This window comes from Equus asinus, chromosome 5, assembly GCF_041296235.1.
Source record: "Equus asinus isolate D_3611 breed Donkey chromosome 5, EquAss-T2T_v2, whole genome shotgun sequence".
Taxonomy (NCBI): Eukaryota; Metazoa; Chordata; class Mammalia; order Perissodactyla; family Equidae; genus Equus; species Equus asinus.
In genome coordinates this window covers 32,038,523-32,055,258 of record NC_091794.1, presented here as the reverse complement: position 1 = coordinate 32,055,258, position 16,736 = coordinate 32,038,523, and the positions used below count along the sequence as shown (strand labels likewise).

The 16,736-nt window shown below is 35.6% G+C and overlaps 1 protein-coding gene across 3 annotated transcripts in view; it reads left to right on the top strand.

Moving 5' to 3' along the window:
- IL1RAP (interleukin 1 receptor accessory protein) overlaps positions 1-16,736 on the top strand; it is a 127,151-nt gene that overhangs the window by 91,796 nt on the left and 18,619 nt on the right. For all 3 annotated transcript variants that reach the window (XM_070509205.1, XM_070509204.1, XM_070509206.1), the window contains exons 5-8: positions 2,118-2,283; positions 4,339-4,410; positions 6,918-7,044; positions 9,354-9,502. In XM_070509205.1, the coding sequence (XP_070365306.1) occupies positions 2,118-2,283; positions 4,339-4,410; positions 6,918-7,044; positions 9,354-9,502 (514 nt within the window). The remainder of the gene's footprint in view (positions 1-2,117; positions 2,284-4,338; positions 4,411-6,917; positions 7,045-9,353; positions 9,503-16,736) is intronic.

Genomic DNA, 16,736 nt, shown 5'->3' with positions numbered 1-16,736 from the left:
CCACATACTGTAAAGCCTAAAACAATGTGTTAATTTTTTAAATTGTTTTTACATAAATGATACTTGGTGAGTCAAAACCAAATTTCCTTTCAACACATTCTTAAGTGCTGTTGACAAGTTCAGTACGAACAGCTAACTTATCCTGAAAAGTATTCTTTTCCAATTTACCACTAATTGCAGGAATCACCTTCATATAAATGATAGAGCCACATCACACTATGAGCACAGTGGCTGGCCCCAGACATAGCCTGTGGGCAGGACCACAGTATAGGATGGGGAGACAGTGTCAGGTGGGATTAAAAGCAAGGACTTCAAAACAGGTAGATCTAGGTTCAAATTCCCGCTCTGACGCTGCCTGGGGCTATGACATTGGCAATTATCCTTTCTAAGCCTTCGTATTCTCATCAATAAAATGGGCATGAGAGCATTCCAGACTCTCTAATCTTGGAATAAGGAATGGATGAAATAATGGAGAACACGTAAGTACATGTGTCAGTATAATTTTTCTAGCCTCAACTGACTGCTGAGAAGAGATGTTCATTTTTGTTAAAGAAGCTAGAGAAGGACCTTTATTCAGCTGTCTGGGAAACTGAGATTAGCTCTGCTCTGTGTTATCTAGAACATCTCTTTATCTGTCTGTCTCATTTCTTTCCACATGTAACACTAGAGCATATTTAGTCTGATCTGTCTACTTCACAGGGATTTAAGAACAGCTAAGCTAACAAATGAGAGAAGAAAATAGCTTTGAACTGTTTAAATGAAAGATGCCACAAAAATCAAATAGAGTTCTATAGATAGTCTAAACTAATTTAAACCAAATCTGACATAAATTCTTTGTAAGAGTGCAGGCCTTTGTGGCCTTATACTTTGTGATAACCTAAGGCTACTGAAATCTTTTGCTAATGTGACAAGTGTCTGGAAACACTGCTTATCAAACCAGGATAAATTGCATTCAGGAAATAACTTAACTGCACATATATCAGCTTCCTCTTGATGATCATCTCCATGAATCAAAAGTTTAGTGCTGTTCTAAAAGATGTATTTCCTGTGACAAAGAATTACAAAATATGCCACTTAGTGTAATTGTCATATTTCAAAACACATGCTCCAGGAATTGAAGTAAGAAAACCTTAAGTATACAAGAATTAAGGTTAAATATGTGAATACAGGAAATTGCAAGTACAAACCAGTAATAGACTTCCAGAGTTTTAAAGGTCTAAAGGACCTTAGAGATAACCTAATCTCTTTTGTCACAGATGAATTAGTGATTTTTAGAAGAAAAACAAACACAGTTTTTCTAAAAATAAATGTTCAACATATATTTTTGTCGCAGATGATTGTACCAAGTTTTGCTCTAAAAGAAAAAAATAAAACAGTATAGACAATTAGTGGGGCTGAGAGATCCAAAGTAGGATTCTAGTTATGTTGAATGAGATATTTCAATCTCAAAATTTTAAAAATCAGCAAAGTTATATAAAAATATGAGTTGGAGCAGAAATAAACTCTTGACTCTTGGTAAGACTCATAAAATATCTCTTACTTCTAGATTCTGGAGTCTGTCATGTTCAGTTGTGACAAATGGCATAATAGAAGGAAAACACAAAGAAGTCTGGAAATGATTGATATAGTGATTCAACAGAGTGATCAAGAATGTCACAATCAGACATCTAAATTGGGAGCTAGTTTGTCAAACAGAGTGACTGGGTTCCTGCAATAATAAAATCGGTGAAGAAATGTAGAAAAATGAAAAAGAATTGTTTGTTTAAGTAACAGAGCATGCAGTTGTTTAAGTTGCCTTAGATGTTTTTTAAAACTTTAACTTTCCTTCACTATTAACACGGAATTCCCAGAATTTGAATACTGGATCCTGAGACAGGAAGCTTATGCTTTTGAATTCATATTTCCATTCAAAATTTTTATTTTCTTTTGCAGAAAATATAATGAAACTTATTGCATTCATTCTTTTGCAGAAACATACTTGACCAAAACTGTTTTGTAAAAGACACAGCCAGCATAGATATTTGTGTGTTCTGTGCAAAATTAGATGTGTATATATGTTTGTATATTTTCTATGCATGTATCTAAATAGTAAATGCATTTTCTTCTACTTCTTTTAGGGTTGTCGTAAAATAGAGGACTTTCATAATGTGGTACCTGAAGGCATGAATTTGAGTTTTCTCATAGCCTTGGTTTCAAATAATGGAGATTATACATGTGTTGTCACATATCCAGAAAATGGGCGTACCTTCCATCTCAGCCGGACTCTGACTGTAAAGGTGGTAGGTAAGCAGGATTTGTATTAACTGCGCACAACAAAAATCTTGTTTAGTCTCTTAATAGTTTATTACAAGCAAGTGTGTAAACTGTCTAAAGAAAAGAGGCGTATCTTTTTTGGTTCACTGCACTGTCCCAGAGCCTTCAGCAATTCCCTGTACATAGTAGGCATTCAGTAACTATTGGTCTACTGAAGGAATATGTGAATGAATGAAGTAAAGGCAATTTGGGCAGTAAAAAGAGTGCCAGACAGATCTGTCTTCTAATTATAGCACTGCCATTTATTAGCAATAGGGCTTTGATCAATGTCTCAGTCTGCTTTTCTGTACTCTGGGACTAAGAATACCGAACATTCAGGCTAGCTGAGAATATTAGAAACAGTGTGCGTACTATGCTAATGCAGTTCCAGGCAAGCAGTAGAGATTCGATGAATCGTAGTTAATATTATTGTCAAAAAAGTATTTTACTTGAATTAAACAAACTGTGTTTCTGTATGGGAACTTTTGTAGCTAGTGTTAAAGCTATTTGCTGGCAGTGTTCAACTGTTGCTTTGCAGCGAGAGGAAAGAGAGTGAGAAACTAGGGAAGTGGAGTGAACCATGACTAGGCAGAGTCAAGAAACTCCCAGCAAACCCAGAAATCAAGAGAACCAGTTCAGTAGAGGTGGACTTAGAGGAGAGCCCTAAATACTGCTGTGCCCACTGTATTCAAAGTGAGGGCATATCAGAGTGAGATTTTCTCATACCCTGTCTTTTAATAGATGGAAACATTGAGGCCCAATGACAGGAAGTAACCTGATTAGAGACACTCCACGAGTAAGTAGGAGAAGTGATTCTAAATCCAAGGTTTCAGACTCTTTGTTCAAGGCTTTTTCTACTAGTCTGACACCAGATTCAGCATAAATTTTTTAAAGGCTTTAATATAGTGCAAAAAAAATTCAAATCAAACATTTCTATAATCACTTTTCCTCTCTGCTTACTTTCTGAATAGTGCTGGACTGGAGACTAATTCAGAAGAAAAATCAAATTAAATTTAGAACCTAGCATGAGTGGACTTTAAAAGTCAAATGAATAACCTTATATTCATCTTGGCAGTTGTTTCTAATAGATATACTTAAATGTATCCATTTTGGGGAAGTGAAGAACAGGCATGCTTGGTCACCCTGATTTATGATATAGAAGTTGACAAACACAGATATGGGAAGATGGATGTTTCTTATCCAACTTTCAAGCAACATAAGTTTTATTTTTTAAAACTGAAGTATTTAGTACTTATTATATACCAGTAGTGGATGCTTTAATATGCATTAATTAATTTAATCCTTACAATGAACCTATGAGATGAGTTTAATTATCCTCGTTTTAGAGTTGAAGAAAATTAGCTTTTCAAAGATTTAGTGAAAAAACGGGGTCATATGGTTAGTATATGGCCAAGTCAGTATTAGAACACCCTGGTCATTAAATATTTGAAGCTTCTGCTCTTAAACACTGCACTATAAAGCCCCTCCAGGAGATTTTTATTTTAATTTAGGAATACAGGATTTTATAAAGAGCAGTAATCCTGTGAATGAACATTCAACTGATACCCAGACATCAGGTGGACGTACATGCTGGCCTCACAATTGTGATTTTGAATTTTCCATTTACTTATTTATTCACTTATTACCTACTTATTTAACCATATCCCCTGCTAGACACTGTGGGTATGTTGAGGAGAAATGTGTAGAAAAGAAACAATTGAGTAAAACATGAGAGCAATTAATTGTGTAGTATGACAAGTGTATCTCACATAAGCTTTGGAAAGCAAAACCACTGGTTAAATATTCTATCCTGAAATATGGAGGATACTCAATATGTTATGTTTGTTTCTTTGCTTGTTTTAAATGACTGAAGTGTTGTAATTGACTATATATATTGGACAATAGGCCCTCTCAAGAAGAATTGACAAACTATGCCAGGAAATTGGGCAAGGCTTCACAGAAGAGCCGATTTTTGAAATGGGTTATGAGGGATGAAGACTACGTGATTTAACATCATCTCTCTTTGTTCCTTCCTCTCTCTCACAGGTTCTCCAAAAGATGCTCTGCCCCCACAGATCCATTCACCCAATGATCTTGTGGACTACGAGAAAGAACCGGGTAATTATAGTTGTGCCTCTGAATTGCAGTTAAATTCTCTTAATTACAAGGAGTAAAATGCCACATAGGTTAACTCAAGAGAATAGACACATGCACGAAACTGAAATGTTGTCAGAAACCAAGGCAACTCTGGGGACTAGCTAATTCATCGATTTCATGGGCAGCTCAGGGATCCTCTACTTCTCTCTTGGCAGCTGCTCTCTTCTTCCTCTGGGAGCAGTTTTCTTCTCCTGATTGGGGATTTCCATTTGATGCAAACTTTAGCTTGCACAGAGCTTTGGTTTACCAAAGCTGCAACAAGCACAAGGCATCCTTTCAGCTTCTGTTCCACTACAAAGGGGAGGGGATGGAGCTTGGAGTCAGTACTGTGAATATAATAGGCAACAACTGGTGGAATAGTGGACCCTGATTCAGAACACTGTTGAGTGTTTGCTGTGGACATCTGAGTCTCCTTTTAGTTTTCATAATTTTTCACTTTAGACAAACATCATTGGTAACTGACCAAATAAGGCATAATTGGTTATTCTTCTGATTCAAAGCCTTCCACAGTTAAGTTGAAAACCATAGAAAATGTTAACATTTTCTATATATTATATCTTTTACAATAACTTCACTGCAAACCCAATGAAGAGTATAAAAGAACATTTGTTTAAAATGTACTAAATATAATAGAGGCCATGATCAACATAGGCGGAGAAAAATACCCGATAAAAAAAATATATATACATATTAATATAATGTTTCAGGGGCCAGTCCCACAGCTGAGTGGTTAAGTTTGTGTGCTCCACTTTGGCGGCCTGGGGTTCTCTGGTTCCAATCCTGGGAACAGACCTACACACTGCTTATCAGGCTACGCTGTGGCAGCATCCCACATGGAAGAGCTAGAATGGCTCATAGCTAGGATATGCAGCTATGTGCTGGGGCTTTGGGGAGAAAAAACAAAAAAGAGGAAGATTGGCAACAGATGTTAGCTCAGGGCCAATCCTCCTCACCAAAAAAAAAAAAAAAAAAAAGCAGCTTTCAAATAGTGATCTGCCTTGTAGAAAACCAGAGAACACAGTAAGGTGTCTGCCAACTCCAAATGGACCAAATATTTTAGAATTAGCAGTGGCTTTATACAATAATATGAACATTCTTCCTACTATCACGGTGCACCCTTATTAATCACCTAAATATGTTTTATCTACCTATCAGATCACGGTTACAAAAACATTCCTGAATCCATGTTCACCTTGTCTTCCTACATATTGATAGAGAAAACTGGAAGGGAAAGACCTCGGAACCAGGCATAGGAAGAGAAGTTAGAGTATAACCACTCAAAGACACAAACTTGAGTTCACATTAGGAGGAGAATAAAATTTATCATGTAGTCCCGGACACTTTTGGAGAGTAAGATCAGTCAATATTAATGACTAACTAAGAAAGCAGACGTAAAACAGAACCGTCCTGGGCAAACTGGAATGGAAGGTCCGTCTAGGTCAAATCCTAGTCTGCCACTTGTGAACAATTCGATCCAGGAATGGCATTTAATATCTTTAGACTTCAGTTTTTGCATCTGTAAAACATGAATTTAAAAAATACCTCGTGGTATTTTCTTAAAATTAAATAAGACCATTAATAAGCATAAATATTTAGTACAGTGAATTATATAGTGAGTATGCTGCGGCTGTTATTATTATTATTGTTACCATTGTCAACCTGGAGATGCCCCCCTAACCTCATGTTCCATCTCAGGATAACATAGAATTTTCTGTTTGTAAATTGTTTTTAAATTTATTGAATGCACCCTAATAGCTTGAGCATTTCAAGACACAACCAGCCTGGCTAGTCCTCTCAGTGATGGCATTGCCCCATTTCCTTGGGCCAAGGACTAAAGAGCTGGAGAACGCTTCCTTGGTTATCTTTTCTTCATGAAAGAAATAACAGAGAAGAGCAATCCATGGAGGTTTGGGATTAAAAAGAATATTGTTGGAGCCTTTCTTTTTTTTTTTTTTTTTAATTTTTTAAATGTTTTCCAGGGAAGATTAGCCCTGAGCTGACATCTGCGGCCAATCCTTCTCTTTTTGCTGAGGAAGACTGGCCCTGAGCTCACATCTGCAGCCACCTTCCTCTACTTTATGTGTGAGACGCCTGCCACAACATGGCTTGATAAGCTGTGTGTAGGTCTGTGCCCAGGATCCTAACCGGCCTGGGCCACGGAAGTGGAGCGCACGAACCAGGCAGGCCCCGTGTTGGAGCCTTTTTGAACAAGTATTTTCATTTTAGAACATACGTTGATTGTATCAAAAGATGGTTGTTCTAGTGTACAAAGTTTCTGCCTTTCTTTTCTTGGTTTTGTTTGTTTGGGAATGAAGTATGGTACATTGCCTTACAGAAGCCCACTTGAAAATTAGTCAGAAGTAGGGTTTTAGGTGCATGTAATTTTTATAGCTTCTAATTAGTCACAGAGTAGAACCTATATAGCCATGTGAAAGTTACAAACTGATGGGTTAATTTGTTTTTTTTAGGAGAGGAGCTACTCATCCCTTGTAAAGTCTTTTTTACTTTCCTGAAGGACTCTCACAATGAGATTTGGTGGACCATTGATGGAAAAAAGCCAGATGACACCACTCTGGACGTAACTGTTAATGAAAGGTATCCTTGGCGCAGGCAGGGGGGTGACTAACCTTTGTCCCTCAATCTAATGCCCTCTGGTGTATACTAATCAATGAAAATTAAAATTCTCATTTTTGCCTATCGTTAACAAAAGTCAGCAAGATTTTCAAGTCTTTAGTGGCTGCATTCCAAAGCAGGATTACTGGACTTGCAACCTGAGGCCCAGATGCCATCTGCTGATCACACATTTATGATACCCACTTAAAAGTAGATGGAATGCATATCTTGCATGAATGAAAAGGCTACAATATAGGATTGTGGGTAGATGAAAGCCTGTCAGTGTGGCCCTGTTCTTCTCGTTCTCAAGTTTGGAGTTCAGGCGAATGTATTCGTGCTTCAGATAACTGTTAGTTTCTTGTCTTACACTAGGCATGTGTTTCCTATCTTCTTCCTCCTGTTCTTTAATTCACACAGTATGTATGTCACATTTATCGTTGATGGGTATTTTTTTAATATTGATCAAATGCATTTATGTTCTTTAAATTTTGTTTTAAAAGTGCATGGGGTAGTGATATAGCTCACTCTTAAAATAACAACCTGAGTCATTTTATTTTTAAATAAACATGAGTTTCTTTTGAAGGGGATTGGTTGGTAAGGAGGAAAATATGGATCTTTGAAGACAAAAGGTTCCGCTATAAATAAAGCATACCACTGCAAGAGAACAATTGGTTCTCTGCAGCAATTAATAGAAATAAGCAGCTGACCACCTACATGACAAAGTAATTCCAGGACCTTAATCCTTATCAGGATGTGCATATAGATCTTAGGCTATCTGAACTTCTAGAATTTAAAGGATATTTCTTTCCTAATAGTAAACTCGGACTTTTTGCAGAAGTTATAAAATGTCCACCTTGCATCCAGTACTATGCAAGGTACTTAGTCCCAAACTAGGTAGATTTTACAGGAGTAGCAATGATAGAGCAGAAATTTCAATATAATGTGATGAATGCAATGACTGGGAAGTATTGGATGTTATGGGATGTTTTATTTGGGGATTCCAGGCAGTTTTATAGGGTTAGGTGATGTTTCTCAGATGGTACAGCACCTAAATAAAGATTTGAAGGATGAGAAGAAATTAACTAAAGAAATGGAAACACTATTCCTGGTAGAAGGAGCATCATATGCAAAAGCCTGGAGGTTAGAGATGCAGAGCATATTCAGAGGTACAGAAGCAGCTTCCTAAAATTGGAGCAGTTTTGGCAGAAGTAAATTGATGAAAATTGATAAATTGTGGCTGGAGGCACAGAGGAAGAATTATTGATCATTTCAGTAATTCTGAACAATGTGCTTCCTAGCCTCATAATGATAATGAATGAATACTAATGAAAGTCATGCTGTTGCTCCTTGCTGCTGTTGAAACACGTAATGTTCATAGCTGAGCCGTGTAGTTAAGCTTAGGCTAAACCCTTGGCAGCCCTTAACCAAGTTCTGGAGACTAACCATAAGCCTTATCAGAAGGAGAATCTGGGTGGCGGTCAGCTGTAGGAGAGATATTTTTTTCCCCTTTTGAGCAAAGTAGTTCAAAGGGATTTTTAAATCTTGATCTTGTACCCAAAGCACTTGAGCTCTGCCTTCCTGAGATTTGGATATATTTATTTTTACAAAGTTCACTTGCTCTGAGAAGTTTCTTCTTTTTATATATTAGGATTTAACTGTGAGTTTTCAGTATTTTGATCAAAATATTCTACGTATGTTCAAAAGCCAAGCTTTGGGAATTCCTGAAGTGCATCAACTATTATTGTGGGATAATAGTAATAGCCTGTATGAGTATTTATTAAGCATTGTTCTAGTACTTACACATTAACATACTCAATCCTCAGAATTCTTGAGAAAGTTAATACGTGTAATGCACCATGTAGGCATTGCTACTTTCCTCTTTTTCAAAGGAAGAACTCAAGATGTGGAAAGATTGTTACCCTGCCCCAAGTATATAGTCAGTAAGTGGTAAAGCTTGGACCAACATCCAAATGGTTCTGGCCTCAAAAGCTTCCTGCCTCAGAAGTATGAGGGAAGGAGATATTTTGCCTTGAAGAGAGATCTATAGTATGATATGCCAATGCTGAGATTTGATCTAGGTTTTGGGACTGTGTGTAATATAGATGGTAAAGAATAGCGTTGGATCTGGAAGCTATACTCCTTTTGTAACTGTTGGATCACAGGCAGCTCAGCATATTGAATTCAGTCTACTCTCCCCTAGGGGCTCTGTAGTTGTCTACTTGTCTGATTCACACACAGCACATGGCCCTTCAGTCTCACTAATGCTTTGATTTTCTTTCCCCTGTTTCTAGTGTAAGTCAGACTCTAACAGAAGATGAATGGAGAACTCAGATTTTGAGCATCAAGAAAGTTACTGCTGAGGATCTCAAGCGCAACTATGTCTGTCATGCTAGAAATGCCAAAGGGGAGGTTGACAAACCAGCCAAGGTGAAACAGAAAGGTAATGGATGCATTCAGCGGATGAATCCGTGAACTCCAAATGTAACATTGTGGTGAATAAGGAAAAAAAGAAGTTGAGAAGGAGAGCGCTCCAGCTCCTAGTACATCTGACGTATAGTAGTGAATCAAAATTGAATGAAAACTCTTGAGAGAAAGTTCCTATGTATGTAAAGATACTCAAAATATCGTTTCTAATAGTTTTAGTAACTTAGTGCCCAAATGTGACTAAAAAATTCATATTATTGTGATAATGAGGCATAGTCATAAAAAATAAAGAAAATATTCAAAACTGCTAAACATATAATAAAACTGGTAGAATCACATATTGTTGGTGAATTGTAAAGACCCTTTTAGAAATCACTGATGGCAGAGTTCAAGAGTCGTAAAAATGATCATACCATATGACTTAATACTTTGGGAATTTTTCCTGACCAACAGAAAGAGATTTATGTGCCCATCGATATTTTTAGAAGCATTTTCTATAATAATGAAGCATAAATAGCAGCCATGTAATTGTATGCAAGTAAAGTATGCTATATTCTCAAAAATATAATTTTAAAACAATCTTTTTAAACACTATGTATTAATATTCAAGCAAGTTTATATAATATACCACTAGCCACAGTTGCTTAAATAAAAATTATTTAAACTATGACTTAAAATGATGTAAAAATAATTTCTATCTTGATATTACTATATTTTTCTATAACAAATAAAAATTATAAAGCTTTATTGTGTGAGCTGTTGCTCCTGAAACAGACTGTGTCTAAAATTCTCTTTGAGTCTCTCACATAACGCAGAATCGCAGACAATTAATCCCTTCAAGAATGTTTTTCAGTGATCTGGAGAAAGATAGTGATGATTTATCACACATTCAGTCAAGTTGTTCAGAATCATCCTGGATTCTAGTTCAGATATAGCCTGTAATATTTATATCAAAAGTAAAAAAAAAAGTTAATTTACAAATGTTACAGTTTACAATGGGTTTAAACCTTTTTTAAAGCTGATGAAAGGCTTCACCTTAACATTTCATTACAATTTAGAAAGAGCAAAGGCCCGAAGTGTATATGCCTCTTAAGAAGTCTCAGTGGATTGGTTCTGGATAGTTCATTGCTTTTGCACCTTGGAAGCCAGTGTAAAGAGAGAAGGCTGAACTACATAATATCAAGGGGTGTTTCCCAAAGTTAGTTCCTAAGAACACCGCTAAGACTCTATCATATTGCAATTCATTATTTGTACTCTAGACTCAGATGGCCTGTATTGGAATTCTGGTTTCTGTGCATCCTGACTCTCTGACCTTAGAAAAAAGTCACTTAACTTCTCTGAGCTTCAATTTCTTTATACTTAAAGTAGGCAAAATAATTACACTACCTCTTAAATTCCTTTTAAAGTACACAGCAGAGTTATTGGCATATATGCACGTATATTAAATGATCGACAAGCGTTAGCTCCTCTCACAATTATTTCCACGAGATTTTCATAGGTGTTATTTGACAAAAGCTTTTATAATCAAGTAAGTATCGTCAAAGTCTAGGTTAAACAAAACCAATCAAGTCACTTTAATTCAGGGCCCCTTAGAGTCTCTACTAGATTAACGTTGTGTGTGAATATCTGCAGGGGGCTGGAATATAGCAGGAAGGATTTTTTCAAACATATTTGACTCCAGATTCTTTAAGTATGGAGGATTTTGTGGGACTCATCTTCTGAGGCATGTGTTTTGGGAAATAGCTATGGAGGATGACATGAGTTAGTAACTTGTCAGATGGAGAGAATCAAAACAATTAATTAAAATAATGCTTAATCTAGGAGTGATGCGCAAATCTGTCCCCCAGACCTACTTGAGTAACTCCCTTCACAGAAGTCTTGCTCTGAATGGTTTAGTATGAACGTCATCAGGAAGGTGAAGTGAAAAGTACATCCACTAGACCAGATGATCTGTGCTAGAAGGTGACCTATAATCCAGTCGGGTCTGTGTACATCCAGTGGTATCAGAGATGTTGTGGGTTTGTCTACTTTTATTCTGGGCCAGCTAATTCTGAAACTCAGAGGTGATGTCTGTGTCCACATCCATATGTTTTATGTGTGAGTCCTTCTCCGAATTCATGGGCAGAGCATTCTGTGTACTTCATCAAAAAGATGACAGGAAGGGGCTAGGGCCTAGAATGAGAGGAGTTCAGCAAGCTGGGTCTTACTCGGGACAATAGTATTCAAGGAGAGGCAGCTAATGTAAATGGATTAAACATGCATTGTTTCCTGATAGGAAAGTGGTAGGGACTAAGGCAAGTTGTATATTGAACTGTTTGAGAACCTGCCAAACCTATTTCCAAACAGATTATACTGTTTTACACTTTCACTAGCAATGTGTATAATTCCAGGCACTCTACTTCCTCATCAACTTTTGGAGCTGTCAAACTTAAATTTTAGCCATGCTAGTAGATGGGTCCTGGTATCACACTGTGTTTTTAGTTTGCATTTCTCATGTATTAATGATGTTGAGCATTTTTTCATGGATTTATTGACCATTAATTAATAGTTGTTTTTGTGAAGCGTCCATTAAAATCTTTGGCCCATTTTGTTATTGGGTTGCTTGTTAACGAGTTGTAGGAGATACATATGTGTATATGTATAATCACCTTTGTCAGATATATGACTTGTAAATATTTTCACCTCGTTTGTGAATTCCTTTTCTTTTGATGAGCAGAATTTTAAAAGATTTGATGGGGGCAGGCCTGATGGTGTTAAGTGCATGTGCTGTGCTTCAGTGGCCCGGGGTTGGCAGGTTCAACTCCTGGGCATGGACCTACTCACTGCTCATCAAGCCATGTTGTGGCAGCGTCCCATATACAACATGGAGGAAGATTGGCACAGATGTTAGCTCAGGGCCAATCTTCCTCACACACAAAAAAAGAAAGAAATTGATGGTGTCTATTTTACCAATTTCTTCTCGTATAGTTAGTACTTTCTAAATCTTATATTAGCAATTGTTGATTTATAGATTTTTCTTTTGTACTTAGACCTATGATTCATTTCAAATTAATTTTTTATAGTGTGATATATGAATTAAGGCTTAGTGGTGGTGGTGTTTCCATATAGAAACCAGTTGTTCTAGCCTCATATTGAAAAATCTCTACTTTTTTTATTGAGTTGAATGACAACTTGGCCAAAAGAAAAATAAATTCTGAATGAGGGTCTATTTCTACATTCCCTGTCCTGTTCTATTAATCTGCTTGTCTATCTTTACTTCAACATTACTTTGTCTTGATTAACAGCTTTAAAGTAAGTCATAAAATCAGATACTCTATGTTCTCCTTTTTTCTTTTCCAAGATTGATTTGACTATTCTAGGGACATATATTTTTTGTATAGATTTTAGTATCAGTTTGTCAGTTTCTACATAAGACCCTGCTGGGGGCCTGCCGGTCGTGCAGCGGTTAAGTGCGCACGTTCCACTTTGGCGGCCCGGGGTTCACCAGTTCGGATCCCAGGTGCAGACATGGCACCGCTTGGCATAAGCCATGCTGGCGTAGGTGTCCCACATGTAAAGTAGAGGCAGATGGGCACAGATGTTAGCTCAGGGCCAGTCTTCCTCAGCAAAAAGAGGAAGGTTGGCAGCAGATGTTAGCTCAGGGCTAATCTTCCTCAAAAAAAAAAAAAACCTGCTGGAATTTCATTGGGATTGCATTAAATTTATAAATCAATTTGGGGACAATGGAAATTTTAACAATATTGAGTTTTCCAATCCATGAACATGATATAACTTTCAGTTTATTTAGGTCCCATTGAATTTTCTCAGCAATGCTATTTCTTTTTAGCTTTGAGTGTACAGGTCTTGCACACATATTGTTAAATTTATCCCTAAGTATTGTGTTTTTGATGCTAATATAATGGTATCTTTAAAATTTCATTTTCCAATTGCTGATTGATAGAAAATAGAAGTGAAATTAATTAATTGTTATGTTTTTATCTTGGTCCTTTGAACTTTCCCAAATACACTAATTAAATAGAATTTCTGTTTGTTTTCTTTTTTAGGTTTCTTAACTTTTTCTACACACTTGACTATATCATCCATAAGTAAACAGACTTTTACTCCTTACTTTCCAAACTTTATAGCTTTCATTTCCTTTTCCTGCCTGTTTCACTCTTTTTGACCTCCGTACTGTGATCAGTAGAAGTTCTGAGAACAGCCATTCCTGCATTGTTCCCAGTCTTAGAGACCAAGCATTCAGTTTTTATGTTAAGTATGATGTTATTTGTAGGTATTTTGTAGATGATCCTACATGAGGGCTAATCTTCTGTTTTGGGTTTGCTGAGAGTTTTTTCTTATAATGAGTGTCTGTTGAAATTTGTCAAATTTGTATCTTCATCCATTGAAAGGATCATATGACTTTTTAATTTTGTCAATGTGATGGTTTATAGTGACTGACTTTGAACTGTTGATCCAATCTTTCATTCCCGGGATAAACCCCCACATCATCATGAATTATTTTCCTTTTTATATGTTGCTGAATTTGATTTACTAATATTTTGTTAAGGATTTTGCTCATGTTGACGATTTTGCTCATATCTTTGTTCATGAAGGATATTGGTCTGTAGTTTTCTTTTCTTGTAATACGTTTGACTAGTATCGATCTTATGCTGGCCTCGTGTTATGAACTGGATGATGTTCCCTCCTTTGCTATTGTCTAAAAACTTATATGTAAAATTGATATTGTTTCTTGCTTGAATATTTGAAAGTTACCTATGAAACTATCAGGGCCTGTTGTCTTCTTTATGATAAAGATTTTAATTATGAATTCAGTTTCTTTAGTAGTTATTCAGATTTTCTGTTTCTTCTTCAATTTTTGGAATTTGTCTTTCAAAGAATTTTTTTCTGTTTCATCTAAGTTGTCACATTTTTGGCATAGTTCTTTTACGTTATTTCCTTATTATCCTTTTAATGTCTGCAAGATCTATAGTGTTTCTCCTTTTGTCATTCCTGATATTAGTAATTTGTATTTTTGCCCATTTGTTCTTCATCATTCAAGATAGATGTTTCCTAATTTTACTATTTTTTTCCATGAACAAATGTGTTCTCATTTATTTTTCTCTATTTTTTTATCTATTTTGCATTTCATTCATTTTCTCCTTTGCTTACTTTGCATTTAATTTGCTCTTCTTTTTCTACAATCTTAAGATGCAAGCCACATCATTGATTTTAAATAGTTCTTGCTTTTTAATGTAAGCCTTCAGAGCTACAAATTGCTCTCATAGGACTACTTTAGCTGAAACACAAATGATGAAATGCTGAATTTTCATTATCATTCAATTCTAAATATTTTCTAATTTTCCTTATAAGTTTTTTGACCCATGGTTTATTTAGAACTGTGTTACTTAATTTATCCATATTTGGGGATTTTCCAGACAACATTTTTTTTATTATGTTATGTAATTATTAAAATTTATTTGAATTTTAGAACTGAGTTTGTGTTCACTCTTGATCTTGGTAAAGTAATTGGTAATATTTCATATTGTCATCTAAGTTTAGATAATTACAAGTCAGGGAAGGGTTTCTCTGACTTAGAACTCTCTGGGAAAACTGTATGGTGGAGTGGGAGGAACATATATTTTGGTGTTAGACAGACCTAAGTTCAAGTTCTGGCTCTGGTACTGACTGGTCCAAGCCTTCCTCTTCTCATCTTTCAGATACTCAACTCCCAGTGTGTGTGTGAGATTGGAGGGAGCAGGTAACAAGAATTTAGCACATGGCTGCACACTTGATTCTAATTTCTAATTTAATTCTGTTGTGGCCAAAAAATAAATTCTTTATCATTTCATTCCTTTTCAGTTTATTGGTGTCTTTTTTTTTAAGTACCAGTAGATTGTCTGTCTTGGTAAATATTTCACATCCATTTGAAAAAGATGTGTATGCTGTAGTTTTGGTGTTTTATAAATGTCAGTTAAATCAATTGGTGTCAGTGATGTACAAGTCTTCTGTATATTTACTGATTTTTTTTAATGTACTTAATCTTTCAATTTTTGAAAGAGAAAGAGGTATTGAAATCTTCACATAGAATTATGGATTTTTGTAATTCCGTCTGTCTGTCAGTATTTGCTTCACACATTTTGGAACTGTGTTATTGGGTACATACACATCTAGGATTGTTATGCCTTTTTGATGAATTGACTCTTTTAAGTTGTGTTCTGTTTATTTTTTTCTCTTAATATTCTGTGTGTGATAGTAATTTAGCCATTCTAAATTTCTTATAATTAGTATTTGTAGGATATATCCTTTTCCATCTTTTTATTTTATCTATCAATGTCTTCATATTTAATATATATTTCTTATAGACAGCATATTATTGAGTCTTGATTTCTTATCTATTCTATTTTCTCTTTTAATTTCCATTTCTAGTCCATTAATCTTTAATATAATTATTAGCGTTATTGGCTTTACGTCTGCCATCTCGCTATTTGTTGTGGACTTGTTGCAACTATTCTTTGTTTTTTTCCTTCTTTCCTGCCTTCTGGTGGATTGATAATTTCTTAGTATTCTATTTTATCCCCTCTCTTAGCCTATTGGCTCTACCTTTTTTTTTTCCTCTAGAATTTGCAATATTTATCTTGATCTTATCACAATCCATCCTGAATCAATCACTTTACATAATTTATGAGAAACTTACAATGGCATACTTTCATTTCTTCTCTCCTGACTTTTGTTTTTTTATAATATATTGTAGTTTCGCATATACTATAAATACCACAATACATTGGTATTATTTTTGCTTTAAATAATTATCTTTTAAAGAAATTAAGAACTGAGGGAAAAGATTTTTGTATTTATTTACGTGTTTTCCATTTCTGGCATTATTCATTCTTGATAACATTTTAGTCTGAGAACTATTTAATATTTCTGGTGGTGCACATCTGCTGGTTACAAATTCTTGGCTTTATTTTAATCTGAAAGTGTCTTATTTCATCTTACTTTTTATATTTCAATAATTTATTAAGAAAGTTTTCAAATTCATGGAAGATTTGGGAGAATTATACAGTGAGCAGTCATGTACCCCACCTAGATTCCATCATTTTGCTCCTTGTTTGCTCTTTGTTTTATCATGTATCTATGCATCTATCCATTCCTCTATGCATCCATTAATGCATCTTATTTTTGTGTGTGTGTGAGGAAGATTGGCCCTGAGCTAACATCTGTTGCCAATGTTCCTCTATTTTATGTGGGATGCTGCCAGAGCTTGGCTTGAT